At 54.2% G+C, this 27273-nt stretch overlaps 1 protein-coding gene and 1 long non-coding RNA gene across 5 annotated transcripts; one reads left to right on the top strand and one right to left on the bottom strand.

Moving 5' to 3' along the window:
- On the top strand, positions 1 to 4445 carry LOC126644042 (uncharacterized). 2 transcript variants are annotated; one of them, XR_007629840.1, is made up of 3 exons: positions 1 to 286; positions 3753 to 3901; positions 4371 to 4445. It is a non-coding gene; the product is annotated as an uncharacterized LOC126644042 (long non-coding RNA). The 2 variants fall into 2 exon arrangements; XR_007629839.1 differs by lacking the exon at positions 4371 to 4445 and adding an exon at positions 3992 to 4065.
- ST14 (ST14 transmembrane serine protease matriptase) lies at positions 4043 to 22006 on the bottom strand. Of its 3 annotated transcripts, none has more exons than XM_050322906.1 (19): positions 21888 to 22006; positions 14306 to 14465; positions 13937 to 14064; positions 13313 to 13383; positions 12714 to 12874; positions 12264 to 12299; positions 11630 to 11867; positions 11369 to 11508; positions 10852 to 10949; positions 10288 to 10397; positions 9337 to 9467; positions 8997 to 9101; positions 7880 to 7987; positions 7441 to 7554; positions 7127 to 7252; positions 6605 to 6791; positions 6197 to 6471; positions 5795 to 5931; positions 4043 to 5301 (listed from the first exon to the last, which is right to left on the bottom strand). In XM_050322906.1, the coding sequence occupies exons 1-19, from the start codon at positions 21939 to 21941 to the stop codon at positions 5140 to 5142; spliced, it is 2541 nt and encodes an 846-aa protein (XP_050178863.1). In that variant the 5' UTR covers positions 21942 to 22006; the 3' UTR covers positions 4043 to 5139. The 3 variants fall into 3 exon arrangements, with proteins under 3 accessions (XP_050178863.1, XP_050178864.1, XP_050178862.1); XM_050322905.1 differs by having other exon boundaries at positions 4044 to 5301; positions 7127 to 7255; XM_050322907.1 differs by lacking the exon at positions 21888 to 22006 and having other exon boundaries at positions 7127 to 7255; positions 13937 to 14060; positions 14306 to 14437.
- Between the last annotated feature and the right edge of the window lie 5267 nt (positions 22007 to 27273).

Below are 27273 nucleotides of genomic sequence, written 5' to 3'. Positions count from 1 at the left end.
TGGCAGCGCGCTGTTACTGCAGTCTCCAAGGAAACCCTCCGTGCTGCTCCCCCTCGGAAGCTCCGTGTACTCCTGGAGAAGCTGCAAGTGCAGATGTGAGAGTCCTGACCCGTGCCCATGAGCTCCAGACCAGGTGGCTGTCGCTGCCTTGGGTGTTTCCTGCAGATCCCTGGAGGTCTCTGCTGAGGGGAGACCTTGCATCACTGGCACGTGCCGGGAAGAGAGTTCCAGAGGAGGGTCCCAGTTTGCCAGCTCTGCAGTTGTTAGCAGCACTAAAATACTCCTGGTAAGGAAACAACTCACCCACAGTTCACCCCCGTGTCCCAGAGTGTCTTCCCTGGGCTCCTCTTCAGAACTTGGTGTTTTCTTTTGAAGGGGTGAGGAAGGTCAGGGGAAAACCTCCTTGTGCTATTTGTGTTAGTTGTGTTCCCCTGTTAGGTTGTACATGGGCCTGAGACCAGCTTTGTCCATTTAAAAATGGGCATTTTCTGAACATTCCTGATCTTGGGGTCACTGGTGTGCAGTGAGGGACTCCCATCTCTCAGGAGAAAGCCAGAGCTGAACCGTCTGACAGCTGGAGAGAAGTGAGGAGATGGGAAGGGCTGGCTCAGCCCAAGCGTCTCATGTTCCTTGGGGGTGATTTATGGAAGCTGCTGCCCCTTTTGCCCCTCACTGTGAGCCCTGGGAAAGTGCTGGATTAGGTGTAAGCTCTGCTTCAGCAGGTGAGTGGTTTGTTTGTCTGCTCCGTGCCAAGTGGAACCTGCTCCCCTGGAGCCCTTCTACTGCAGCCTTTCTGTCCAAGTCTGTGCTCCCAAACCCGGCCAGAGTCTCACCCAGCACCCCTCAGCCCTGGATTTCTCCTGAGGTGTCTCTCAGCTGCACCACACAGCTGCTGGCACGTGTTGGGTCAGGCTCTTTCCAGGAACTCTGGCAGTCTGTAAATAGTGTCCCTTGTCCCCTGATGCCCCCCCAGGGCTGGAGGGGAGAAAAGGTGTTTCCCTCTGGCTCTGCTGGTGATGCTGCAGCACTCAGGACGTGGCAGCTGCATTTAGTGAGCCTTCAACCCTGACAAGAGCTGGAGTAACTGAGAGGCAGAATCTGCCTGGTGGATTGAGATCACTGCTGTTGAAGGATAAACTGTGCTGGGTTTAACTTTCCCTTTTTTTTCCCCTGCTCGTCTCCCCAGTAGCAAGTTGGGGGACACGTGTGGGGGAACAAATCAGCAGCAGACAGTGGCATGTGAAGTGATTCTCCTGGCTGGCACAGACGGGGCTGGGAGGGCAGAAATACTCGTGGTGATTTAAAGGGCAAAGATAACTTTTGCTGCTTTCTCACTCGCACGGCCTAAAATGGTTTGGAGGAAGGAGGAGAGAAGCTGAGCCTGCTGGTTTGGGAGGGATGTTGGATACTGTGCAGATGGGGCTTTTATGTACTTGATTTCCTCAGAGCTCCTGAGTGGTGGGGGACAGGCTGTTACTGGGGGGAGCTGGTGCTGAACTGGTCAACAGGCACGGGTGTCTGTGTGAAAGGCTCTTGTCTCCCAGATAACACAAGTCCCAAAATGACTGGAGAGGTTCCCCCCCCTCCTCTTAAGCACTTCTCAGGCAACATTCAGGCTCTCCAGCCCCACTGGCTGTGCATGTGTTGGATAAGGAAGTGAGGTCTAAACAGTGCCATGCTCAGCTGCAGGAGTGAGCAACACCTGGTGTAATGAGTGTGAGGGAAGATGTGATTCAGGGTGGTAGTGGGGGCTGGTTTTGGGAGCACAAAGGATCTGCTGGTGGAAGGGCCAAGGGTGAGTGCAGGAGCCAGGCAGCATCAATGCCTGGGGCCAGCCAAGAAGGGCAGGGGGCAGAGAAGTGGGGACTGGCAGAAGGGCAGACAATCCCTCCTCAGTGCCAAAAGGACCTTTTAAGCACCCAAGACTGCTGTGGGTGTGCAGGTGCATCCAAAAGAGAAGGGATGTGGAGCTGGATGGTCTGTGGGGCTCAGGGGGCAGAGGCAGATTCCCAGCCTGATCCTTCTGCTGCTCATTCCATGGGAGCAGCCAGGGGGTGTGAAAGGTTCTCCAGGCAATGTGTGGGATGCCTTCCTTTGGTTCATCAGCTGTAAATTCCTCCTGGAGACCTGGCCTGCCTTCCTGAGGGCTTCTCTCCTGTAAGCTGACCTCTGGGCAGCCTTGCCTGGGTTCACTTCCAAGGGATGCACCTTTTCCTTCCTCCCCACCTCCCCAGGTATCCCAACACCTCCCAGCAGCACAAACCCCTCTCTGCTCCCTGTTTCCTGACCCTGCTGACTGTGTTGGCTTCCCAGGGTGAGAGGTTGCCCTCAGTGTGTGTGTGTTGGGCTCCCTGATCTCTTTACTTTTCTCACAGTTTCTAAGATGACCAGTGCCGTGAGACACAAATGCCAGCCCCTCCTATTTTGTGTGCCTGGGGACAAGTCTGAGCTGCTGCTGGATTACACAAAGCCCAGGTCGTTGCCATCATTTGATGGGACTCTCGAGTTTCCTATCCCCAGCTCAGTGGTGTTTTGCCCCTACCAGCTCTGAGCACAAACTGGGGCTGGTTTGTGTTCCTGAGACCCTGTGATGTCAAGAGTGTGCTGCATCCACCTGAAATGCAGTTTTGGGGTCTGACACGAGGGTTCTTTGAGCATGAAACAAGTGAAAGATTTTTCTCTGAGGCCTCTGAGAGCTGAGACCGATGGGGAAGAGCCTGGGAGCTGCTGCTGGCAGGAGTGAAACTCCAGCGAGCTTCCATTGAACTCTTGGACCTTTAACTGGGGGATGGGACTTTCCAAACTGATTCAGAGCTGCTGTTCCCCCACAGCCCTCACTTGGGCACCTTGCAGGCAAGGCCAGCTGCTCTGAGCTGCCTGGCTCAGCTCTCCACCCTGCCTACACTTGTTTCCCTTTCCTACCCACTCATTCTTTCTTTCTCCTCCTGGCTCCCTCCCCTCTGGACTTGGGGAGAGGGATCTGGGACTTGCAGCCTGTTCCTTCCCACTTCCCTGGATCTCCTTCCTGGTGATGCTGCTTCAGGAGCCCTTCCCTGGGCCGAGAGGGACATCTAGTGGGACTGGAGCTCAGGGACCTGGGGGTTTTCTGTATTTCTTGCATTATTTATTTATTTATTTGTAATCCTTAGGAGAAGGACCGGTTCTTATTGGAGCAGGGATTGAGCTTTCCCACAGTCCTGCTGCACTGGGGGCAAGGTGGGCCTTTGGTGGCCGATTGGTGGGATGTTTCCCTCTTTTCTGGGATGTGTGAGGGGCAGTTGCCTGTTCTCCTGTGAGGCTGGGGAGCAGCAGAATCTGTGCAGGGGAGCAGTCAGGCCAGCCTCTCCCTCAGAGCATTCCTTGTTGCCCTTTTCCTTGAGCACAAATTGCTGTGGAAGGGGGGGATAGCCAGGTTATACCTCTGTACTTGGACAGAGGGAAATGCTGTGGAAATCTGAGCCCTTCCTTGCAGGTGTAGGACTGAGGATGGCGTGGGACAACAGGCTCTTCCTCTGCACAGTAGAAATATTGTGATGACCAGAACAAACCCAGTGGGTTTATTCTCTCTGCTTCTGCATCAGGTGGTCTGACACAAGGCTTGGAATTGTCCCCTCAAGTGGTGCTGAAAGGCTGAAGGGCTGAGCCAGCCCCTCAGAGCCCCCCATGTGCTCAGTGCCAGCCTGGAATGGGGCTGTGGTGAGTGACACTGCTCTTGGTGAAGCAAAACCTGCCTGAACACACCTCTCTTCCAGATTTGGTTGCACAGGATTCATGCTTCTGTCTGGAAAAGCATCTCCCGCACCCTTGCTTGCCTCAGCAATCCTTCTGGATGTGGCAGGATCCCCAAACCACGTGTGGGCACAACGGAGAGTGAGCAGACACTGGACCTCGTGCTCAGCAGGTGATGGAACATCCCACTGCCCTTCCCCTCGATGCAGGTGCCAGGGCTCTGTACTCCTTTTGCACTCCCCAGACTGTTTCTTCCCCACAGTGGAGCTGCTGTGCAGCAGGGGTGCAGAATTCAAGTGTTTCACGTGGAGCAGCTCCACTCCCTCTTAGCACTGGGGGTCTGTGCTGCTGGTTTCTGACTCAGGAACGTTTGCACAGAAGATGAGGAAGAACCACACAGGCACAGTACTAGAAAATATCCCAGTTTATTGGAGCATCTCACTTCAGGGAATTTTACAAAACAATGTATTTACAGGTGAGGAAGGGACTAACTCAACTGGAGTGTGCTCTGCTGGGGCCAGGAACAGGCTACACGGGAGAGAGGAAGGAAATCAGCACATTCACAAGTCACATTTTTCTTTACAAAAGTGGGATGGGTGTAAGGCTGGCGTGGGCACAGCTGACCCGTGTTGTCCTTGCAGGGGGCACTCCAGGAAGGATTCAGTGCAGCCCTTGTGCTCTCCACCATGACTTCAGACACCTGGAGCTCAGCCCAGAGCGGAGTTAAGGCACAGTGTGGTGATGCCGATGGCCCTGGGCTCTCCCTCTGTGCAAGCAGCTCTTCCCATGGCTTCCCTCGGGGGGAGTGATGGGTTTCCCTTTCAGGCCTCCAGCCCTGGACTCAGCCAGGCCAGAGGCTCAGTTGGCCAGTGGACAGAAGGAGGAGACCACAGCACAGGACAAGAAGGGGACACCCCAAAAAACATGGTAAGACCTCCCTTCCCCACCCCCCATGACTGAACACCACGGTGTGGATGGCCATTTGAAAACAAATGCAGGACTTAGAATATATTCTGAAAGCACGTTTTTGAACCTGTCCAATAAAGTCTGTCTCTAAACAAAAAGTGTTTGTCTCCTTTTTTTAGTTTTTAAAAAATTTAATTATTTTTTTTTTACTTCTTAAGTTTATTATTCTATTTATAATCTTGAATGATGGTTCATTTTGGTTGTTCGTGGGAGCTGCACTAGCTTACCCACCAAGGGAAAAACTTCTCCAAACGTGGATTTCTAAGTTGGGAAGACTAAGGACTGAACCAAACCACCAGCTCTGGCTGCACAGGGAGTCCCAGGCACTCGCAGCGAGGTAGAGGGAAGGTTGAAGTTCACAGTAGAGGCCGTGCATAGCTGGCAGTGCCAAGAGTCTCCAGCCAGCACTGTCCAAGAGGTGTCCAGGCAGGAATCCATCCCTCCCTAGAGGCCTGTGTGCTGCTGGATCCAGTCTCGCAGGCTGGTGAGCCGGCTGTACACTCCAGGCTTGTTCCTCTGGGCACAGCCATCCCCCCAGCTCACCACTCCGGCCAGGAACATCCGACTGCTGGGCTCCACACTGACCAGGGGGCCCCCCGAGTCTCCCTGCACACAAACAAACACACAGCAGCATGAGCACCAACCCCCTGCAGCCTCCTCGTGCAAAGTGTTAAGAGTCAAAACTGAGCAAAAAAATAATCACAAAAAAAAAACTCCACGTCTCAAAAGCAATTCTAAGTCAGCACAATTTTTTTGGCCGTTCCCTAAAACAAACATTTTAGCCTGGCAATAAGAGTCACGGGGCCAGAACACAGCTATAAAATCAAGCACCCTGTCTTGCTAACTAAGAATAAGAAACAGCAAAAAGCTGGATGGTCCTGCCTGGTCAGAGGGTTTTGAGTGTAAATCCTGCCATTTTTGAGACTAAGTCCTGTGCCGACACAACTTGCTGCTGGCACCCATTCCAATCTGTCTGTTGTCTGAACCCAGGAGGATTCACACAGATTTGTTGTAGGTTAGAAGTGTAAATGTAAGTGCAAATGGCCTGCCTCCCTCACAAACAAACAGCAAAGAGCACTAACTGCAGGTGCTGCCCTACCTGGCAGGCGTCCACGCCCCCAGTCAGGATCCCCACACACATCATACGAGGTGTCAGCTGGTCCGTCAGGAGCTGGTTACACACGGTCTGGTTGATGAGCCTGATCTCTGCCTTCTGCAGGATGGAGGCTCCAGTGCCTGTGAGGATAAGCAAAATACACATTTTGAAGCAGCTCCCACTTTTTTCCCCTCCAGAAACACAAAAATCATAGAATCACAGAATGGTCTGGAAGGGATTAAAGCTCATCCAGTTCCACCCCCTGCCAGGGGCAGGGACTCCTTCCACTATCCCAGGTTGCTCCACGCCCCGTCCAACCTGGCAGGGATGGGGCAGGCACAGCTTCTCTGGGAAAGCCACACAAAACACATCAGCGCAGCCCCGAACTGCCACACCAGCGCTCACCTCCTTCGGCGGTGGCTCCCCAGCCGGTCACCCACAGGTCCTTGCCCACGGGGAAGTTGTGGGTGGCATCGGGCAGGCAGATGGGCTGGACGACGGCCGAGAAGGTGGCGGGGCTCTGCAGCTCCAGCACGGCGATGTCGTAGTCGTAGGTGTAGTCGTTGAAGAAGGGGTGGGAGATGATGCGCTTGATCTTCCGCGTCTGCACCTTGGGGCCGCTGAGGTCGCCTTGGTCGGTCAGGCCCAGGTAGGCCGTCCACAGGCTGGGGTCTGAGTACCTGCACAGGGCATGAGGCACAGGGTGAGGCCCCATCTCGCTACCTTAAACAGTTTCCTCGAGAAACACCTCTCAAAAATCGGTGTTTTCCTACTGAAACGCCTGAAAAGGGGATGGACCAGGCCCTCCTGTACCTGATGCCCTGCAGGGGCAGGAAGCAGTGAGCTGCTGACACCAGCCAGCTCTCCGAGACCAGCGAGGCCCCACAGATGTGGCCCTGGCCCTTGACGTGCAGGCTGACCTGCCACGGCCACTCTCCCACGTCCGAGTTCTGCCCGCCGACGATCCGCGACTTCCTGACGTAGGAGCGGGTCCCGCAGTCTGGGGTGGGGAAGGAAAGGGGTGCTTGGTTACTCCTGTTCCCATTCCATACCTCCCGTCTGTTCCTTGGGGATATCTGACAGACAGCACACAAGTTACCCATGTCAGGGAGGGGCTGATGCTAAATTAGCTATAACATTTACTTCCTAAGTACATAAATGTGTACGTAAAGCCCTGTATTGCCCATCCTGAACAACACTCCCCAAGCTGATACAGAACACATCTTGCTATTTCCAGATCAAGCCACCACACAGGGCTCTCTCTGCCACACTGGGGTGTTTCTCTAAGAGGCCCAGCCTAGAATCCCGTGTTCCCCCCATTCCCAGGGCACTCACTGCAGTTGTCCTCGTCAGAGTTGTCCTCGCAGTCCTGTTCCCCGTCGCACTCAGGGTTCTGTTTGCTGATGCAGTGCCCGCTGCGGCACTTGTAGGTGTACTCCTTGCAGGGCACTGTTGCCTGACCTGCTGCAGGCAGGACAGAGATGGGGTCAGCCCCAGTTCTGGGAGGTCACACAGCCCAGGAGCCCGTCACCTCTTCCCCCCATCCCCAGGACATGCCAGCCCCATGAGAAAACACTCTCCAGGATGCCCAACCACCGAGAAATCCAGAGGCTGCATTCAAGGGAAATGTCCCCTCAGTCCACCCTCACCTGTGCTGCAGCTGCCCTCGTCGCTCCCGTCCCCACAGTCGTCCTTCCCGTCACACTTCTGCGTGTTGGGGACACACTTCCCGTTGTCACACTTGAAGCTGTCGGCTGCACAGCCTGGGGACAGAGAGCAGCTCCTGAGGGCAGGGCAGGGATCCTGCAGCACCTCAACACATGGCTGTGCCCACTGCCTTCCCCAGGTAAAGCCTCTGCAGCTCCAGCATCCTGTGTCTCCAATCCCTTCTTCTCCAAAGTGCACACCACCCCCAGTCACTCAGCCCTTTCTTTCCCCAAACCCCACGTATTAATGTTAAAATTAACGCCTGGCTGTTAATTTTGGGTTTCTTGCCCACTCACTTCCAGCACAGCACTTGCTTCCCTCCATCCCACAAACCTCCACAGCCCCAGTCCCCACCACACCAGCCCTCAGCGAGTCACTCACTGCACTGCAGCTCGTCACTGTTGTCACCACAGTCGTTCACGTTGTCACAGACCCAGAACTTGGGCTTGCACCAACCATTCTGGCACCTGAACTGCTGTTCAGTGCAGGCTGGAAAAGGGCAGTGAGAATGACAGAGTCATTAGGGCTGGAAAAGACCTACAAGACCATTGAGTCCAGCCTGTGACCAATCCCCACCTTGTCACCCAGACCAGAGCACTGAGTGCCACATGTCTTAAACACCTCCAGGGATGGGGACTCCACCACCTCCCTGGGCAGTCCCTTCCAATGCTAGAAATCAGGGGAGAGACCTGCAAAGGCACTGTGGAGTCACCAGAGACCCATCCACCATGGTGGCTCTCCCAGTGGGTGTGCAGACACCTGGGAACCCACCAAACAGCTCGAGACCATGCACGTGCACAAATATACACGTGGGCTAGAGCACAGCATTTCCCTTTTTCTGGAGAACAGAACCATTTGGAACTGCCCTGTCTCAGGCAGCAGAGGTTGAAGCTGACATCACTGCAGGACAGCCTCAGACAACAACTGAAGCAAAGCACTTGCTACAAGCAGCAGGAAAGCACCTGAGAAACCCCTCCTCAGAAAACTGCCACCTCCCCTGGGAACCAGATCCCAGTCTAGGGGATTCCATCTTCTCCAATGAACTGCAGACCCTGGACAGTAACACTAACTACAGGACAGCTCTGCTAATCCAGGAGGAAAACTTGTTGCACAGAGAAACAACTCCATGTATCGCACAGCTTTTCCAGATGTGCTCTGCAAAGCCTGCCCGGTTGGACAACAAAACGTGTCCCTTCAACCACCCAGCTCAGCCAAACCCACAGCCAGGAGGATTACACAGAAAACACATTCCCAGCTGAGTGGGACTGCAAATGGAGAGAGGGCTGGATTAGCAGGAATTCACAGCTCCTAGGCTGGGAAAGGATCCCAAACAGATCCCACAGTGAGTGCCTCTCACTGCAGCGTGGAGAAAGGCGGCAGTGCTGGTTCCAGGCAGCACCCAGGCACACTGCCCAGGACAAATACCTCCAGAACAGCCACCCCAGGGCAGCACCACCCTTCCCACACCGTGCCAAAGGGAAACCAAGGATGGACTCACTGCAGGATCTCTCGTCGCTGCCGTCCACGCAGTCCAGCCACCCGTCACAGCGCATGCTGCGGTCGATGCAGCGCCCCGTGTTGCAGGTGAACTTGCCAGGGCAGGCTGCGAGGGGGAAAACCACACGTGAGCCCTCCAGGTGTCCCCCTCTACACCCCTTCCCCAGAGCACACAGTGCTCCCTGGGCCTGCCTCCAGCAGAACACAGCAGGCACACAGGGAGGTCTGCAGTAAAATAAAAGCTGCTGTGCCCCTGGAAAAGGCCAGGGAGGCACGGAGGAGGAGCAGCTCTGGATCTCAGGGAAATCAGCTTCTCCCCCAGCCCCAGGGTCCCAACTCACGGTCGCTGGAGTCGTAGGACAGGTACTCTGCAGAGAAGCCCGTGTCCGTGTAGGACTGGTCTGAGTGGAACCGCACCTGGATTCTGTTGGTGGTGCTGGCCACCACAAACTGGGAGCGCTCCCCACAGTACCTGCAGGGCAAAGGGGAGTCAAGGGCCGCAGCAAACTTCCTTCCATCCCTGACCTCCCATCTGCACAGAGCTGAGGGGGCAGGAGAGCAGGGAGCAGGTCTGATCCCAGCACAGACTGCCAAACTCTGCTGCCACTCACAGTAGGTTTCAGCCAGCTGCAAACACCAGTTTGTGACCTTAAGAATGACTGTGAACAGATTCTTCCACGTCCCTGCCTGCCCCAGTGATGTGTCTGATCTCAGATATGCTGGATTTGTGCAGGACCCCATCCCACCATGGGCAGGTGTGATCGTGTACACAAGCAGCAGGAACTCAGGACTGTAGAGGCAAGTGCTGACTTAGAAGCCTCTCTCTGAGGCAGGGTCAGCTTCCTTGTCCAAAACATTGCAAAACAAGAGTAATCACGTCCCTGTAAGGTACAAAGTTGTCTGGCCCAGGTTCTATCAGGCTGTGTAACAGCACATGGCCAATACATCAGGAAATGCATCACAGAACACAACGGAACTGCCCTGAGAACAGAGATTTACTCATTCAAGCAAACCCACCCCAGATGTTTCTGCCTTCCCTCACACGAGCCACGTGTCATGACAAAATGTGGGGGGATTCAGCTGAAGCACACAACAAACCCAGGGTCTCATCCCCAAGCTTGGGGTTCTCCCTCTCACCACGGGGCAAATCCCAGCACCCTCCTGCCTCCTCCCATCCTAAAGAGCACCAGCACACTTGTGGGAACAAGTGGGAAAGGTTTAAGGAAAGCACAAGGTTCTGTGTTAGTAAACAAAGCCCCTCCACAGGGTCAGAGAGCACCCCCAACACCCACCTCGTGCTGTTGATCTGCACGTAGTCCTTGGTGCAGGAGCTGACGGGGATCCCGGGCTCCAGCACAAAGAACATGTTGAAACGCACCTTCACGTTCTTCACAGAGGGAACCTGCAAAAGGGAGCAGAGCCAGTGGGGATGTTGTTTTCTGGAGCAAGGAAAAAAGCTTCATGGGAAGAGGATAGAATATAACTGAAAACGGGAAGAAGTGAGTTTTCCAGAAGGAAAAGAAACACCTTCATAAAAGTCACTATGAGCCAACCCAGTCCCAGGATCTCTGATGGAACAGGGCACATAGAGGGAGCCAGCCAGTCAGTGACTGGCCTGCCCCAAAGCCCTCACTCTCATGCTTTTTGTGTGAAGCTACAGTCTTTGGGGGGGCTACTAGAAGTGTTGTGGAGTTCAGACCTCTCACTGCCTCTTCAGCCTTTGCCCCCAGGCTCCAAACACCTCCCTCAGCCATGCCAGACTCGGAGGTTCTGGGCAGCAGCTGCTGTGAGCTCCCCTGGACTGCATGACCAGTCATTTGACAGCCTAATGAAGGGACAGAGAGGGCCCATCTCACCTCAATGTTCCACACACAGTCTGTGTCTGGGGGGTAGTGTGCCGGGTAATAGGGAGTGGTGAAGGTGCCGCTCTCTCCCCTCAGGGTCCCACCACAGGCTGAGGACAAACAGAAGATGAAAACAGGTTAGAGATGCAGAGATGTGGTTTGCCCAAGCCTCAGCTGGCTGTCACCCGAGACAGGAAGGGAGGCAGAGGCAACAGTGTCTAACAAGGTTAAGTACACTCAGAAGAGACCAGCTCTGCTCCAGGGCTTGAGAGAACCCAGGGGATCAATTAGGTGTTTCCTTCATACATCAATCTGCATGTCTAATCCAACATAACACCTATTTTGGCCTCCTCAGGGGCCATCATTACAACAGCCAAGAGCACTGTGGGCAAGGCCAAGATGTGACCTGTTTCCAGGTGCTGCAGCCCTGGAAACATCCCTGACAAACTGACCACAGCCACACCCACCTCCCTGTTCAGCTGCCCCCGGCAGGGAGAGGTGGGGGAAACAAGCCAAGGGCTCTGCTCACCTTTCATCTTTGGGAGCTGGAAGAACTCGGCCTTAAAGCCAGGGAATCGCCCCTCCTTGTTGGTAACCAGTGTGATGAGCATGACGTTCTGGGAGGACAGGAAGGTCAGGTTGTAGGATGGGGCGTAATTCCCACAAAGCCTAGGAGGCAAAGGACAGAATCCATGAGGCACAGCTGCACAGGTCAGCTCTGAGCAGGGACAGCAGCTCAGGTCCCAGCAGGACTCTCAGTGCTGTACAGGAACATCCTGGGGACACCGACCTGACCAAAGCGTGGGGCTCCACGGGGCTCAGGGAGTCGTAGACCTTGATGTAGTCACTGTCATCTCTGCAGGGCTCCAGCTCCAGGGTCTTGAAGGTGAGGCTGATCCTGGAGCCGGCATCTGCCCTCAGTACCCAGTAGCAGAGGGCATTGTTGGGGTAGGGGCTGTTGGGGAAGCCAGGCGTGGTGAAACTGGTGACCTGCCCTTCCTTGGCGTGGAGGGAGAACACGCAGCTGTCTGCCCAGAGAGCAGGGAACAGTTAGCAAGGTGTCCTGGTTCCAGCCAGGGTACACTTCATTTCTGCTCAGCAGCTGTTACAGTGCTGTGTTTTGGATTGGGAATGAGAACAGTGGCTCCAGCTGGGCTTAAAGCCAGGACACAAGGCAAATGAGGAGATTCTGCTGCAGAGATTAATTCCTCCTCAGCCTGCAGGCTGCCCCTGGGCAGGTGCCTCTGCAGGGAACGTGCTTGCTGGCTGACGGTTGTGCCATGCTCTGTCTGACCCCACACCAGCTCCAAGGAGCACACTGGGGTCTGCCTTCCATGCAGAGCACCCCTCTCCAGACCCTCCCCCATCCTGCAAGGGAAATCACCACCCTGAAGAGGCCCCTGAGACTGAAGAACTGTACTTACTGTCTCGGGCCGAGTGAACTATGCTGGGGTCCACAGCTGCAGGAGAAAACAGAGCTGGTGTCATCCTTTGGGTTATGGAAAATCCCTGAGCACAAGGCTGAGGTCGTCCCCAGGACCTGCACTGATACGGCCTTGCTTGTGGGGTCTCTCCCTGCAGGCTGGCCAGGGCAGGCTGCTCCTGCCCAAGCTCTGGGGAGCTGAGGGACCCAGCTTTTCCTCAGCAGGCAGAGGATTCATCCCTGTCCCTCTCTGCTCAGCTCAGCGAACACAGAGCAGGTCTGTGCAGCCTCCCCCAGTCCGTACATCCCACAAAGCCACGCTGTGAAACCCAGGCCCTTACACCCACCCTGAGGGCTGTGTGAGGGCCCCCAGAGGAGGGCTGTGGCCAGCACCTCCCCTCTGCAGTGACACATCCCCCCAGTCCCGGGTGGGGGCCCAGCCAACACTCACGGAACGCGATGACCGACTCCACCTTCAGCAGGGGGTTCCGCAGGCGGGGGTTCCACCTCTGCACCAGGCTCTGCTTGTCAGCCATGGCCCTGTCCAGGCTCTGCTCCCGGTACTTGGGGACAAGGAATTCGGACCAGTAGTAGGCAATGACGCTGCCTTCACTGTGGGAAGGGCAGTTGTTGGGTTGAGGGCAAGAACAGACATGGGAAGGCTCAAAGTACCACTAGAAGAAGGGGCCAGGCTACTTGATGAGACATTTTTGGATTCTAGCCATGGGGAAGGGAGAGTCTCAAGGGTAAGTTAAGCAAAGTGTGCCCAGTAAAGGCCCCTGCCACCCCGGGGAGTCCCTCTCAAAGCTTGCAGCTACCACCCACTGCAGTTCACTTCACCACACATTGATTTTCCCAGAACATCTGGCAGAAAACAAAACACACACTTTTGGGTTGCTTTCCACTGCCCATCCTTCCCTGTGTCACTCATGGTGACTACTGGGGTGTCTCCACCCACAGCACCCTGGAAATGAGGGTAAATGTCTGTGGATATCCCAGCATTGCCCTCCTCCACTCTCAGGCCTGGCTCAGGCAGCACCAAACACTCACCTGAAGGCAGTGATCACTGTCTCTTTGTGGTAAGGGCCAATATCTGCATGGTTCCTGTATATCTCCTCCACCTGAAAGGGTTAAAGAGGGGGGTTCAGCACGTCTAGAGGTGAGGAAGGGGGAAAGGATACAGAAAGACAGAGCTTCAAGCCCACCGTGGAAAATCAGAGCACATACCCGGCATCCCTGGCTGCAGGAACCTGCAGAGCCAAAGAGAGGAAGAAGGAGAGCTGAGAGTCCCAGAAGAGCCCAGACATGCCCAGCACAGCCTTCTCTGACTCAGCTCTCCCCGCTCTTCCTGGGAGAAGCACAAGTCCCTAACTCTGAGGGGAGAGGCAAGAAAAGCCACAGCTTCAGCAGGGAGGGAAGACACCCTCCTGCCTCAGCTCGCAGCCCTGATCCATCCACTGACCCTGGGATGTGCCCTGGCAGCTCCTACAGAGCTAGGATGCCAAGACCCAGCTCCAAGGCATGTCCCTGCTCCCAACCAGCGTGTCACAGGGAGCGAGGAGAGCTGAGAGGAGCCAGGAAGCTCCAAAGAATCTCACACGAAATATCCCCGTGGGCACAGGGAAAGAGGAAAATTCCTGCTTGCAGGAGGAGGGATGCAAAGAAGCCTCTTACCGTGCTCTTCACCTTCTGGGCCAACATGCTGAACTCTGGAGACCTGGAGTCCTCGTAGGCATCCAGGAACTCCCAGTTCAGAACCCGCAAGTGGCCATTGAAAACCTTCCGGACGGGCGCGTTCCTGTCTGCAAGGGCAGAGTTCAGGGTCAGGAAGGGCAGTGAGGGCTGGGATTATGGCACAGCAGGACCCCAGTGACAGCAATCAGGGCAGGGGGGTGGAATTGGTGTCCTCCCACCTCCTGGAGCCTTCCCAGAGCTAGAGAGGGCACCTGTGATCAACACCAGGTAACAACGCTTTTCCACGTGGATGGACACGTTCCCAGGGTATCACCCTCGACACCACCACCCTCCTGATGTCACACTCACATTTGAAGTGCCAGATCAGGAGGCCAGTGGCGAGGGAGACGAGCAGGAAAACCACGACCAGGACGGTGATGACCACGCGCCGCTTCGGACCACGCTTCTCCACCTTCTTGGAGTTCATGGCAGGGAGGAACTCCACCCCTTCATCCAGGTGGTTCATGTCCTGGCAGAGGGAAGAAGGCAGGACAGTGGGATGGCTGTTCCCAAAGCCTGGTCTGGAACCACAGAGCAGCCTGGAGCAGGTTTGTGGACAGGGAACGCGGCAACTCCCCAGCACTGAGGGCACGGGCAAACCTCGGCGTTGCAGCTCCACAGCCACCCCACAGCACCCTGAAGGCTTCCCCTTTGCTTTTCTGCACACACCTAATTCCTTCCAGGGCCTAACACAAGGTCACGAGCTCAAGGGGCACGTCCACACACCCTCCCGTGACCATGGCAGGTCACAAAGCCCGCAGCCTCTGAGATGTGCCTGCCAGCAGATGAAAAGGCAGAGAAAAATTCACCCCTTTGCTGGTGGCAGGTGTGTCACTGCAGCTTGTGGGGCACAGCACACTATAAATAGCATTTCTCTAAAAGAAGAAATCAAGCCACTTCCTCCCTTTACATTTTCACAGTGCCCTGTGACGTCTCTTGGGCCTGTGTTTCTGCTTGGAGCCTCCCATCCAGCAGAAAGACCCAGGAAAAGAAATAAACCAAAACAATTAAGATGAACTTACAAGTCATCCCCACAGCCCACAGGCTGCCAGACTCTCAGGACAAGATGTGGAAGAGCAGATCCCAAAAGAAGGAGGAATGACACCCACAGCACACAGCTCTTGCTTCCACCTACCCCACGCTGGGCTGGGTGAAGAAGAGGAAGGCCTGTGTGGCATCAGCTGACCTGGGGTTTCACTTTCTCCAGCCTTTGGTTCCCTCCCTCCATCCTTGCCCTGCTCATGTACCTGCATCTCCAGCCCAGGTGGAGTCAGAAGAGCTGCAGATCCAGGTGTTTCCAGAGGATGCCACACAGCATCCTTTCCACAGGCTGATGTCAGAGGCCCAGATCCACACCCACTCTGGTACCTCCCGTCCTCCCAGAGCTGGCAAACCCTCGTGGGCAGAGCTGACCACGTCTTCTGCTTTCATTCTGTGCCTCTCTCAAGTAGGAAGGGCCCAAACCATAGGGATCCCTCACCTTTCTGCCTCCTACCCACCCATTTTCCCCTTACAGGCACCCAGTAGCTCCCTGGGCTCTGATGACAGCAGGGACACAAAGTGCTGACTCACCTGAATCCAAGCAATCACACACACCCCTGTGCCCCAAGGGGGAAGGCTGTCCCACAGACATGACCCCAGCTCACACACTGCCTGTCCTCTCCCAGCCCAGGGCTGACACAAACCTACTCATTTGTGTGAGTTTTAGGGTCCCTTCCAACCCAAACCAGCCTGTGATTCTATGACAAACAACCAGCTAAGGGGATGCTGTTGACAAAGCCCTCTGTGCATTCTCATGCAAACCCAAGCAACCTCACTGCACTTCCCTTATGTGCTTCACCATCCCATCTTTCCTAAGCCTCACCGGGCAGGAAAGCCCAGCTCCCACTTGCACCATTCCCCCACTCCTTTTGCCCTTCTCTTCACCCAACCCTTGTCCTCTCCTCCCACCTTCCACACCCCACCACAGCCCCTCCTCCCCGTGGTATTTGCCCCGGGCCCTTCTCAACAGAAATTGAAGTTACAGGCACCTTACCCTGAGTTTTTGTCAAGGACTACAAGTTTAATCCTCTGAAAACACCAGAAGGCCACCGCAACCAGAGCAACAAACCAGTTTTCACACCACCTGCTCTCAAAATCCTCTGAGTTTTTCATTTGGCAACACGGGGAAGGAACTTTCATTCATTTGTGGGATTTACTGCCTAAAGCTGAGCTGAAAGAACTGTTTCCATCCCCAAAATAAACAGACCTAGCAGGGCCACAGAGGACAATCCCATTGGGAATGCTCTGAATTTTGTCTGGCCTCTGTGATCATACAGGAAAGCCTTGACAACATAACCAGAGGAAACTTTAAAACAGACAAGATGCCAAATAAAGCTTAAATACAGACAGACATCCTAACTAAAGAAACTCCTCAGACAAAGTCAAGACTACCTGGGGTTTGACACATTGTCTTCCAAACAGCCATCTGGCTCCCCTCAGGCTTCCAATCATGCAATAAACCCCTCCCAGCCAGGTAAAGAGAAGAAACTGGCCACAAATCTTGCAAGTACCTCCCCTCTCTCACCCTGGGGCTGCTCCCAGTGCTGAACCTTCCCAGGACTTCCAAGACATTGCTGCTGGTAGCAGAAAGCAAAGTATTTAATTCCCCATTAACATCTGCAGGAGCCTGTGGCAAGAAAACCACCTTAGGGGCTTAAATGATGGATCTGTTCACACAACAGCGACTTCCCCAGACTTCTGGGGGCAGTGAGGAAGAACTACAAAGAAAACAACCCTATTTTCCAATAGAAACCCCTTCCACTGAGGGGACCCTCTGCAGAATTCCCAAAGTTGAGTTTCACCAAACTGCCAGAAAAATCAGGGCTCAGTGGCAAGCAGGAGCTGCTGCTGTACAAGGCCAGGCTGCTGTGTCTTTGCAGAGAAAAAACTCTTACAGGCAGAAACTCCTCAGTGTTATTAAATTAGAAGGCAAACAGCAGTTCCCTCTGCCTCCAGTACGAACAAACACACACAAAACACATGCACTGCTCTGGTGGCTGAGGCATGACCAAGGAATTAGGCTGTTTTGTATTCCAGCTCTCCCCCTCTGCCATCCCAACCTTACTGAGGCCATTATGTTCCCCAGCCAACGCTGACACTGGTGTGAAGCTGCTTGGAGGAGCTCTCACCCACAGCCTGGATAAGCCAAAGCTACTCCTGCAAACTCTCTCCCCACTACCCGAGGATCTGAAGCATCCTCCAAGCACTACTGGAATGCTGAATCAGGCCCTGCAGGAAGGTCTCAGACGAGGCCCCGTGTCCCAACCTCTGAGTAAGACGCTGAATCCTCCCTGCCCACACTCAGCACGAAAAACACCCGTTTGACCTTAGGACCAGACTGGTCTGAGCCCAAAGCGAGCGGCTCAGCCTCTGCCCTGCTCAACCCCTGTGCTCCACATCCCCTTCACTGCCACCACTCCTGCTTTGGGGAAAAATTCCTGGTCACCATCCTCTGAGCTGACTGGAGACCAGATGGAACCACAGGCAAGACAGGCTCAAAGATCATAGTTAAACCAAGAAAACAATGTTAATCTCCTTAGTTAATCGTTGCTGCACATTTCCCTCACCTGTTCTACCAGAGAGGATCTGAACAAGTCCTGCTCTCACCTTGTCCATGGTTCCTCCAGAAACCGTCTCCAGCCCGACGTGACTCAAGGTCTGACTCTCTTGCCCTTCTCGAGGAAACTGCTCCAATAAACATTATTAACAGAAAACCTCCCTTGATATTCTCTCTGTCTTAGTCACTGGAGCAGTTACTTCCTCCTGCTCCTCCTCACTCAGCCCTCAATGGCACTGCCATGGCAGGGCTGGAGGGTTCTGCTCACAGTGGCAGGAAAGCCACATGCCAATCCAGTGAAAGGGTCAGCAGACACTGCCCCAGTCCTTCCATGCCTCAGTTTCCCCTGGAATATTGATTTCATAAGGAAAGTTGGAAAAGGAGCACTCACAGATTTATGGAGCTCTCAGAGGGCTCCTGCACACAGTTCCTACATTCAGAGTCCCGACTCAGTCCTGTGAAAAGCAGACCTCCCACTCCTCCTCTGTAAGCCACACAGTGTATTTTTAACTGTGCTCTGCCAGACTGGACAAACCAGATGCAGAAGTGACTAATTCTGTCAGCAGGAAATTCGGTAGGCACACAGGGATGGTGGGAACTGCCACACAGTCAGTTCTAGACTGGAGATCTTCCCAGAAAGCAGAGAGATCATCCTGCAAAGGGCGGATCATGTGACATGAAGATTCCTGGGATGTGTACAAAGCAGGGGTCCATCTGGAATGAGCATCCCCCACCAACAGAGGCTGGTTTCTGGCTTGTTTGGCATGTCCTGGGCACCCAAACCCTCACTGCTCCCCTCTCCTCCAAAACAGCTGCTCCATCTCTCCCTCAGTGTCTGCATCTGCTCACAGGACCCTGACCCACAGAAGGACTGGGCTCCTGGACATTGATTTCATCTGTCCCTTATCACCACCAGATAATTCATTTGTACAGAACCAGACTATGAGATTCAGCTTCTTCCCTTGACCTTTCCCAGCTCCAGACTCGGCTGGTCTGCCACAGGACTGCTCAGGGCCAAAGCTGCACAGAGCACAGAAGGCAGGGGCAGGTGTGCAACCAAAGCAAGTCTCACAGCAAAAAAAACCCATTGATTGATGCCAAGAAAAGAAACCCACAAAATGCCAGGTTGGAGGTGGCCTGGGGAGGTCTGAGATGAAGCAGAGTCACCGGACTCTGTTAGGCTCTTGAGGGTAATTACACCCTGCAGATCCTAGGCCATGTGTCCAAGAGGCAATTCCCACCTCCCCCTTTCCAGCCACACCCGCCTCAGGTGGTGTTAAAAAAAAAAACTAAAACAAATACGACATGAGAAAGGAGAGGAATGAAACCTGTCGACTGATCAAGCAGCTCAGGACACAGACTCAGAGCTTGGGACACTCCAGCTTTGAGATCAGCTTGTGTGGCAAAAAGAGCCAAGAAAGATTTTCAGAACCTGAGGTTTCCTGGATCACACTGAAAGCCAAAGCCTTTGAGGGGAACCAGCCTATTTCCCACAAGAAATAGTGAAACAAATCTAAAAGCTGCTCACACACGGTGTTTACAGCAGCAACTCACTTCACCCAAAGAGCTCAAGTACAGCTACACCACTCCTGAGTCAACTCCTGAACCAATTCTTGCTGCAGAAAAGATCTGGTAAGAATCATCTCTTCACCCCTCCTCTTACTGTTGATAAAGAAATCCACGGAGGCAGCACATGAGAGCCAAGCTTCCCCGAGGTGTATTCGTGCAGTGCTGCCCCACCACAGGCAGTAAAGTACTGAAGAAACTTTGCCAACGTGTTATTTTTCGTCTCCTGTTCTGTATTAAGGGCCATGGAGTTATAAAATGATGACATCAGAATAAACAGGGAATATGGGGCAGAACCCAAGGCCAGAGTCCTCCAGACTGTGCATCCTCCCAGCAGAGAGGGCAGGTGCAACAGTGAAAGATACGTCACACCTACTTCACACACCAGTTTTGAGCTCAACCCTCCACAGCATTTGATTGTCTTGTGACCACCCTGAGTCACACGAGAAACCAAATTCCTTTGGGTTTATTACAGAAGAAACTCAAGTTAATGTTTGCAGAGACAGCACGGGCTTGGCTTGAGCCCGGCTCCAGGTTATCATCCAGCTCGGTCCTGCATGTCAGCAGCTCAGAAAGAGCCACCACACTTCAGTGTGTCTGTGGTAGCAAAGAACTTTACACTTAAATCTTAGCAATTCTTGGGAAGAAGTGGGGAATAAAGCTACATTACAGCCCTGATCCGTGTAGCTATGAGCCATGAAATTCCTCCTTACAACACTCTGATGTCCCAAGAGCAGAAAGGAACATGCCACAGATGCAAACAGCTTATTCAAATCCCTCACATGTCTTTCCTGGTACAGACAGCACTGTCTGGAAAACAAAACTGCCTCCAGCAGCTGAACTAAAGCAGCTGCAGCCCAGACCTGGAGCGAACACTTCTCTTGACATTTTACTCACGCTCCTCACCAGCCCCTACAGTTCTGAGGTGGATCTGGCCCTCGAGTTTTCAATGTTTGGAGCCAAGAGCAAGGAAAACACCAGCAGCTCTGACAGGGCACAGCCTCTGCCTGGCAAACCCATCCCCGTAGGCTGCTCCCTCTCCACCCCAGCCCATGGCCCAGATATCACAGGGTGTTATTTGCCTGCCTATTCTGCGGCCTTTGGATGGAAAAGGCACATTCAACCCTGGGCAAGGGGAGAACCTTTGCTCCAGTGCCTTCTCCACAGCCAGGCCCTCAGAACACTCTCGCTGCTCCCTCCAGGGTTTTACAAAGTGATCTTTTGTTTGCTGAGCAAAGGTCTGACGAACTCTCAATCAGCCTCAGCCCTTTTCTCATCGTGTCTTCCTTATCCCTGTTTGCCTTTGGCACCAACAGCAGCCAAACTGGCCTGAGCAGCAGCTCACCCACCAGCCACTGCCCCAGAGAGACACTCTGCACCTTCCCAAGGAAGAGGAGCAGCTTCTCCTCAGCCCCAGAACTGTCACAGCTCCTTCCCCAACGCAGGAGGAGACAGACACGGCAAAAACACACATCTCCTCCACTGTCATGTTTATAGGGGGCCAAGTCCAACAACAGTCAGCCCACAGGGACAAATTCCTCAGGCTGTGTCCTGCCAGGAGGGCAGATACCATCTTTAGGGAAGTAGACCAGCCCCTCTTGCACTGATGCAGAACTGATCCAGAACCAGGGAAGGGGCTCGCCCAAGCCCTCAGCCCTGTACAAAGACACACCAGAGCACAAACCTCCCCCCTGCCAGGAGAACAAGGCGGGCAGGGAAGATCATGTCACACAGCAGTGTCACCCCGACCCAGCTGGGAGCAAGGAGCTCCAGCTGAACCATATCAGCGAGAGCATCTCCTTCCCACTCCTGGCAGTGCCCACGGCCTGGCACACACTGGACAGCGGAGCTGGAGGCAAGGGAAACATCTCTTGCTGTAAGGCAGCTTTCTGATCAGTGCTGGAACGGCAGCTCCTTCGCTGCTGCCAGATAACAACCACTAAACCAGGGCTTGGAGACACCCAAAGCCTGCAGGTGAGCTGGGAAGCGCTGCTGTCCTGCTTTAACCTAAATCCCGGGTTGAAACAGCTCTGTGGCACACAACAGGCTCTGGAGGTGCAACCTACAGGAAGACCTACACAAAAAAGCCAAGACTGTGTGGTTTAAGCTCGCTCAGGTCTCCAAACCCGCCGATAAGGCAGCGGTTAATTAGCAAAGCCCCACAGCCCTCGGTTAAAATCAGCCCTTCCAATGCCAGAACAGGTTCTGTTGGATCTGTTGCTAAACAACCCGGCCCCCACGCTGGGCAAAACAGCTCGCCTGCACCTTTAGTCCCAACCCCGGAGCCCAGTTTAAGCCGAAACCAAAACCTCGGGAGCCACAGCAGCGCCGACACCGAGGAGATCCACCACCACCACAGACGGGCGGGGGTTCCACTTTCCCGAAGCCGGTTTTTTTTTTTTCCTTTCGCCGCCTCGCTGAGCCCGGCACCGTCCCACAAAACAGGTTCTCTTGTGACAAGGGGCCGGGAGGCCGGGAAAGGCTGGAGGGGCTGCGGGGGGATCCCGGCCCCGCTGTGCCCTCACCTGCGGCTGGGGGCTGTGCCCTCACGGCAGCCCCGCTGTCCCTCACAGCGGCCCCGCCATGCCCCTCACTTGAGGCTGGGCGCTGTCCCTCACACCGGCCCCGCTGTCCCTCACGGCGGCCCCGCTATACCCTCACCATCACTGGGCTCTGTATCTCACGGCAGCCCCGCTGTCCCTCACGGCGGCCCCGCCATGCCCTCACCTGCTGCTGGGCGCTGTACCTCATGGCAGCCCCTTCGTCCGGGCCCCGCTCCATGGCCAGGGCGGCTCGGCGCGGCTCAGGCCGCCATGGCGCGCTGGCTCCGGCCCGGGCACCGTGCCCGGCCCCTCCTTCCCTGCCCGGCCAGGTGCGGGAACGCCCTGCGAGGCTCCCCCTGCACGGGGAGCGCCGTCCGCTGGTGCCCCAAAAGCTGTGCCCGAAATCTCCGCGTCACCCGAGGGGCCCCCTCTGCTTTAGGAAATGAAACCAAACACATCTTTTACCGCCAGGAGCGGGAGGGCTGGCCTGGCACCCACAGCTCCTTGGGAGAAGCTTTGTGTACACCCGTGGTCTCATCCCTGCTGGGGTGACACCCCCGGCGAAAGGGGGTTTTACTCTGCTGTTCCCAAAAGCTTTCATGGAAAAGTTCTTCCCTTTTCCATCTTTCCTGTGACAGTCCAAACCAACAAGGGATATGCCCATCCAAGACTAAACTGGCCAAACCACTGCCGACCCAAAGCTCTTCACACCAACCGCGTATAGCCCCGAAACTGATTTTTTTTCTCTTTTTTTTCCCCCACACACATTTGAACACTTAAATTTCCCAGAACTCCGGTTCTGGTGTAACAGGAGCTGCCCGCTGATCAACCCCCACAGGGATTCAGTCCCTTGCTGGGTCACTTTTGTTCTGAAATGTCTCCCGCAGAGCCTAAGTTTTGCAGCCCTTTTGCGGGTGTTTCTTCGGGGAACAAAAGAGGTGGTGTGAGTTCTGCGGTCCCGCTGCCGTGAAAAACACAACGTAACTTCTGGCCTCTTGTAGAAATACACCCCCCACCGCCTTCCCTGCCCCCTCCGCAGCTGCCAGAATCCCACCCACCGCACAGCAGGAAATATCCCTGGATTTCAGGTATTCCCCTTCAAAAAGGTGCTGTGTTAGTCAGCCGGGTGATGTCAGAGCATCCAGCCCTCTCGCTGGTGCCCAGCCCTGCCCAGCACTGTTTCTACAGCCACTCCCTGCCTGCCTGACTTGATACCCCCCTGGGTACAGAGCAGCTGGTCCCGGCTGAACCACTGCCCTTGGATTCGCCCCTTTTCTCACGTTCAGTGTATGGACTGATCTCCACCCGTGCTCCGGGACGTGGCTGATGAGGGCGAGAGGCAGATTCACTCTGGTGTCTCCTGCGAAGATCCACAACTCCCGGCTTTCCACAGGGCTGTGAAAACTCAGCGTGTTCTGTCGTTCACTGACGTTTTACAAACTAATTCATGAGCCCAACCTGCTCTTTGAATAAGGCGACGCGATCGCCGTGTGGAAAGACAGCAAACAATACACGTGCTAAATAGAACTATTATGTAGCTGGGAGGCTGCTGGTTTAGAGCCCTAAATGCCGGGATTCCCGTTTCTCTGCTGCGGAAACACAGGGATTTCCTCCTGTGATTTACAGGGATTTCCTTCAGGCTGTGCTGCAGCAGAGTCACCGTGTTTAGCAGCAGGTCCCCTCCTTCTGGGCACTGCACAGCCCTAAAACACCAAACAACGATTCCCAGCCTGTCCGCCACGTGCTTTTGTGGTGAGGCTTCCCTGTGTCCTCCAGTGTGACCGAAGGATGCTGAGCCCAGCCAAGGCACTTTGAAAATGGAACAAAAAGCATAAAGTTCAAGGCACTTACCCACATGCGATGGCAGCAGTCAGCGACAAAGTCTCTGTTCGTTCCCACTGGGACCAGTTTATCCAAGAAAAGCCGTCGCTTCCCCCTCGTCACGTTGTCTCAGTTTGGCCACAGCAGCATCCCGAGGGCAGAGCCGGGGTTTTAACACGCTGAGTTTGGGGAGGAAGGAGAGCCCTGAAATCTGAGAACCAAGTCCGGCTTGGTCAGAACCGCGTGCGAGTTGCGAGAGCTAAAGCGCTCTGAGCTCCAATCCCAGGAGAATCCCAGGGGACACAGGGATCCGCTGCAGGAGCAGCAAACTCTCGCTGGACAGGCAGGATCCTTCCGCATCGGCTCCCAGCCCTGGGAATGCCATCCACGTGAAAGAAGGGAAGAGCGTAGCTGCTTACATAAGAAATGAAGGCCGGCTGCCTGCGGGGAAAAAGCTGCTGGTGGAGGCAGTTCCCAGGAATTCTAGCGAAGGACCACCATCCATCCACAGCAGGTTCAGTCGGTGCCACAAGCTTTTTCCTTCCGCGGTGTGGCTCAGGGGTCCTGCTCTCGCTGTGACTCCCAATTCAAATTTCACCGGCAGTGCCCTCCCACCCAGATTCCTGCCACACAACCCCGAAACCGCCCCATCTCAATCGCTCAATCCGGTCCGGCAACTTCCCCGGCGTTACAAAAGATTGGGAGAGAGATAAAACTCACAGGGTGTCCTGTTACTTTGCATTCCAAAGAGTAAATAAAAGGCTGATTCAGTGGGAGGAGGGGAGAACGTCACCCAGCAGCGCTGGTGGTTTCCAGGTGAACCGGCAGCCCCCGAGAGCGCCGGGGAGCGCTGGGCTCTGGTGATGGGCACAGGGGCAGCAATTCCTGCTCCGGGGCCCCGGGCCAGTCATCTCGGGCTGATTCAGCCTCTCCATCTGCAGTGCAAGGGGAATAATTACTGGCTGTGGAGAATGGGAGCTGTAAAAGTGCAGTGAGTTGCCCTCAACAGGCTGCTTGGCAGAGCAGGGGTGGTGCTTCCCTTCCGAAAGCTGTTCAGGGATTACCGTGTCATTTGGACGGGAAATTCTCCTTTGATCTCGAATGCTTCTCAAGAGCTCGGGAGTGAGTCCTGCTCACAAAACATGGGGCAGAAGTTGCTTTGCCGTCCTGAGATCACGAAAGGCTGGGCAGAGCCAAGGGCCATAGTTATCTGCTGCATCCAGGGGATGACATGGCCATGAGAGCAGGCAAAGGATGTGACTGTGCAACCAACACCCTCAGCCCTCCAACACACCCCAGACAGCTCCGAGACTCGCTTTCCAAATCCAGGGGATCATTTCCCGTGCCCCTGCTGCTGGTGCCAGCCACTGCCAGGCACAGGACTCCAAAGGGAATCCAAAGGAAACACTCCGAGGATGTAAAGTTGCCCCCGGGCCTCTAGAGAGAGCGAGCTCTCTTTCTTCCAAGGCTCGGGAAAGCAGAGGACCCCCTCTGTGAGCCCTGAATCAGCAGCAGTGTTTGCCTGGCAGAGTGGCCAGGCCTGCCTGCCGGGTTCGTGGCTCTGTGTGTTGTGAAACTCGGCTGCACAGCGGGGCACGCCCGAAACTCTAAGTCAGGTAAGGTCCTCTCTGCTAACGAGCTGCGAATGTGTCAACTGGTTTAGCTGGGCAGAGAGTGCAGACAGTGTGCTGGAATTGCCCATTTCCCTTCGGTTTGTTAAAAACAAGCAGAGCTGACCCGGCTCACCTGCAGTGCCTCCTTATGCTCCACACAAAGCACGAGCTCAGACTTGGCGTTAGAAGCAAAGAAAAACCACCCAGCTTTGACTTTTCACTAATTTTCTTTCTTATTTCCCTTATTATTCCCTTACTGCCGTTTATCATTCCTCTTATTTCCCTCGCTTTGTTGGTGCAGAGGGCCAGGGATGAGGAGCAATCCGTGCTCTCCTGGATGGTGCCAGAACTCCCTGGAGGAAATGTCAAGCTGGAACAAGGACCCTGCTGGCTTGGTCAGGCTTGCAGACCTGTTCTAGGCCATCTTCCACCCCAAAAGCAGCATCACAGGGTATAACTGTCTGGAAACTCCCCTCCTCTCAAGCCAGTCATTAATGGGTCTTTACTTTCTGTGACTTTTCCCAACATCCAAACTACATCTTCCTCACTACCTGAAAAAATTGGTGAACTGACGGATTCTCTGAATGTCAGACATTTGATGCTGACCCCCAAGTACCTGTGGGGCAAGGGCTGTCCATGGCCTGAAGGAGAGCCCTCAGATTCCTTCCAGCAGATGGCAGGGAGATGTTGGCAGAGCTGCCTCACCTTGCAGCCCATCCCAGCTCCTGAGGGAAAGATGGGAATCACTGTTCCCACCCATTAGTTGTTGCTCTCTACTGTGCTTGTGTCAGAGCACAGAAAAGCAGGAAAAAACGTAAATAGTGGTTAAATCCAGCCCTAATGCAAACTCTGTAATTCTTGACAAAACTCTTAAAATCCAGGTGGGTGGATGTAGTCAGTAAAAACTTCATTCCCATGGGAAGGAGTTCCTGGGTTTGCTCACTCTGAACAGATCCTTTCACCCTGCCCACATCACTTTGATTCACCTCCACAAGATGAAAAATAAAAATCGAATAAATCCTATCAACCAGCACTAACTCACATTCTAACTACAAAGGACTCCTCCCTCTGACCAGGGCTCTCCTGGTCGAAGATGCCAAAAAAAAACCACAGGCAAAGCTTTTGAGTTGCCCCGCAGAGGAAGGTGGTGCTAATTTTGTGCCAACAAAACACTTCGGGCTTTTGGGGAAATCCTGAGCTTTGCACATTAACACCTTCCCACTCCCAGCTGTCCCAGCACGGGTTGGAACAACAATACCGTCAAGGTTTTGATTTTTGGTAAAGTAGCAGTTTCCTACTGACAGCACATGACACTGGCAGTGATAAAACCGACAGAGAAGACAACTTTAATTTACCAAGATAACCTTTACTCTGCTTTTGACCAGCACCAGCTTTAAAACCCTTTCTGGTTTTTCCCCATGGTTCAAATAAAACAGAGCAGTTGTTAGAATGAAGGTTTGAAAGGTTTTAAGTGGCCTGTGGCTGTTTGTGCAGCGTGCTCAGTGCTTGTTAAGCAGGGTTTACACAATATCCTCTTGGTGGAAATAAACATCTAATCCACAGGTTTCAGGAAATAAGACTCTTGGATAACTGGAGCATCTCATTGTGGCAAAACCAGGCTGTACTTCATTTTTTTAATTAAAAAAAAGGGAATGGCAAAGATGCATCAGGCTGAACAGATGGAAAATGGGTAATGGCAGTGCAAAACCTTCTCCAGGCCCTCGTGCCCTTCATGCTGCCCTTGCAGCTCTTCCTCCAGGACAGGCTGCAGAGCAGGAGGACAGAGGAGCAAACACTACCTGGAACACAGTTCAGCTTAAATATCCTCACCCAGTGCCAGCCCAAACCACTGGAGCCCCTCTCTGGAGCCCTTCAGCCTCCTGTGTAAGAGTTAAAAGTTAGGTATTAAAACCAAGGGCTCTTGACTTGCAGCAGTTGAAGGGTTGTTTTTCAACCAGGTTATTTTTCAGCTCAGCAGACTGAGCTGGGTGGCAGCTGAACCATGACAGGCTGTACTTTGCTCCTGAGAGTTGGGAGCAAACACATCCTACCTAACCCAGCATCTGGCCATTCAGAATCAGAAGCATCAGAGCCTGGTGCTGTTTCCCCGAAGATCAGACTTCAAAAGTGAAAAGA

Source organism: Myiozetetes cayanensis, unplaced genomic scaffold, assembly GCF_022539395.1.
Source record: "Myiozetetes cayanensis isolate MyiCay16 unplaced genomic scaffold, myiCay2020 scf29, whole genome shotgun sequence".
Classification (NCBI taxonomy): Eukaryota; Metazoa; Chordata; class Aves; order Passeriformes; family Tyrannidae; genus Myiozetetes; species Myiozetetes cayanensis.
Note: the sequence above shows the minus strand (reverse complement) of the source record. Positions and strands in the feature narration are given on the sequence as shown.

Coding starts and splice junctions, on each gene's coding strand:
- ST14 (XM_050322905.1), bottom strand. CDS start 21,941: ATGGAGCGGGGCCCGGACGAAGGGGCTGCCATGAGGTACAGCGCCCAG. Junction 10,398..10,851: donor ACTGTGTGTGGAACATTGAG/GTGAGATGGGCC, acceptor TCCCTTTTGCAG/GTTCCCTCTGTGAAGAACGT. Junction 6,792..7,126: donor CTCTGACGAGGACAACTGCA/GTGAGTGCCCTG, acceptor TCCCCACCCCAG/ACTGCGGGACCCGCTCCTAC.